At 44.6% G+C, this 1,725-nt stretch overlaps 1 protein-coding gene across 1 annotated transcript in view; it reads left to right on the top strand.

The window, feature by feature from the left end:
* Window positions 1–97: 97 nt before the first annotated feature.
* The window catches only part of pigu (phosphatidylinositol glycan anchor biosynthesis, class U), a gene marked incomplete at its 5' end in the record, with an annotated part of 3,049 nt that continues 1,421 nt past the window's right edge, over window positions 98–1,725 (top strand). The window contains 3 exons of the mRNA XM_031841846.1: window positions 98–252; window positions 940–1,083; window positions 1,211–1,335. Coding sequence (XP_031697706.1) covers window positions 98–252; window positions 940–1,083; window positions 1,211–1,335 — 424 coding nt within the window. The remainder of the gene's footprint in view (window positions 253–939; window positions 1,084–1,210; window positions 1,336–1,725) is intronic.

Raw genomic sequence — 1,725 nt, forward strand, 5'->3', positions numbered from 1 at the left:
GAGTTTAAAGGGTCTACCTCGTGCAGGTGTGTAGAGTTTAAAGGGTCCTCGTTGTCTCCTCGCGTCTCTCTGATGGTCTCTTCCTGTCCTCCCTTAGCGTCAGTACATCCCCGTGAACCTGCAGCGGTGGAGCTTCTGGTGGTTCGTGGCTCAGTACTCCTTCATGTACCTGGGCAGCCTCTTCGTCATCGTCTGCCTCTCCTTCTTCCTGCTGGGCTCCTGGGACTACCTGCCGTCTGTCTACGGCTTCATGTGAGTGACGACGGAGACATCCAGTCTTTGTGCAGTTATCACAACAAGTTATAATCATAATAATATAATAATAAACCTATTTTCATATCGTCCAATCGTGGAAACTGGAGATCGCAGACGTGCAGTGAGGACAAAGAAACACATAATATCTTGTATTTAACACAGTTTAGCATTAATATTGAATTAGCATCATAAAGTAGGTAAACAAAAACAATTATCTGAGCAGATAAAATGTCCAACATCGTCATATTTAATATTATAAAATCATCTTTCAATATGTTTGAGCACCAAGCATCCTCATGTGAACACAGAGTCCTCCTCTGGTCTACTGGAGTCCTGATCTCTGTCCTGGGGTCCACCTGTCAGGTTCATCTTGATCCTGGACCACCACGGATCCAGGTCTCTGTAGCTGCTGGTTTATTCCTTCATGTTAGACATCAGACAGGCGGAGTCTGGTACCTTGAGCTGGTATCAGATCTCTAAGCAGAACTTAAAGTTATGTGAACAAACATTTGTAAAAGAACATTTTATTTCACATATCTAAACAATAAATCGATCAAACAAGTGCTCTCTGTACGTGTAAACAGTATAGACGTCACCGATGAGTTGAAGGAATGTAGAAACATTACAGTTTGTCCACCAGAGAGCGCCGATGAGTTATTGTCATCACATTCATGTCCCCCCCAGTCTCTCAGTACCAGACTTGACCCCCAACATCGGACTCTTCTGGTACTTCTTCGCCGAGATGTTTGAACACTTCCGCCTCTTCTTCCTCTGCGTCTTCCAGATCAATGTCTTCTTCTACACCGTCCCTCTGTCCATCAAGCTCAAGTAGGTTGTCTGTCTGTCTGTCTGTCTGTCTGTCTGTCTGTCTGTCTGTCTCTCTCTGTGTCTCTGTGTCTCTCTGTCTGTCCTCACTGTCTCTCTGTCTGTCCTTCTGTCTCTGTCTGTGTCTCAGGGATCATCCAGTGTTCCTGATCTTCATGCAGTTAGCTGTGATCTCCATCTTTAAGTCCTACCCCACTGTGGGAGACATCTCTCTCTACATGGCCTTCCTCCCTGTGTGGAGCCACCTGCACCGATGTGAGTGTGTGTTCAATATTAGTGTATATATTAAAGTAGTTTATGTATTAAATATCATAACGTTACATGCTTCATAGTGCTCTATGAACTAAAGGTGAATAACATTGTGTGTAAACACTTGAAACACATCAGGTTGTTGTTAGCAGCAGTGTTCTCTTCACACAGCAGCAGTTCTATCTCTTCACTATCTGTGCTCAGTGTGTGTGAAACGTTCCACTGCTGTGCAACAGGAACAACATGTTCCACACGTTCCATCTACATGTGTTGTGTCTTCATGACAGTCAGAGCATGTGATGCAGCTCTACTCTTCATCACTACGATGCTGTAACTCAGAGGTGATGAAGGTGACCCAGCTCTACTCTTCATCGCTATGATGCTGTAACTCAGAGG

This window comes from Anarrhichthys ocellatus, unplaced genomic scaffold, assembly GCF_004355925.1.
Source record: "Anarrhichthys ocellatus isolate YVR2014 unplaced genomic scaffold, GSC_Weel_1.0 scaffold5445, whole genome shotgun sequence".
In the NCBI taxonomy this organism is placed as follows: Eukaryota; Metazoa; Chordata; class Actinopteri; order Perciformes; family Anarhichadidae; genus Anarrhichthys; species Anarrhichthys ocellatus.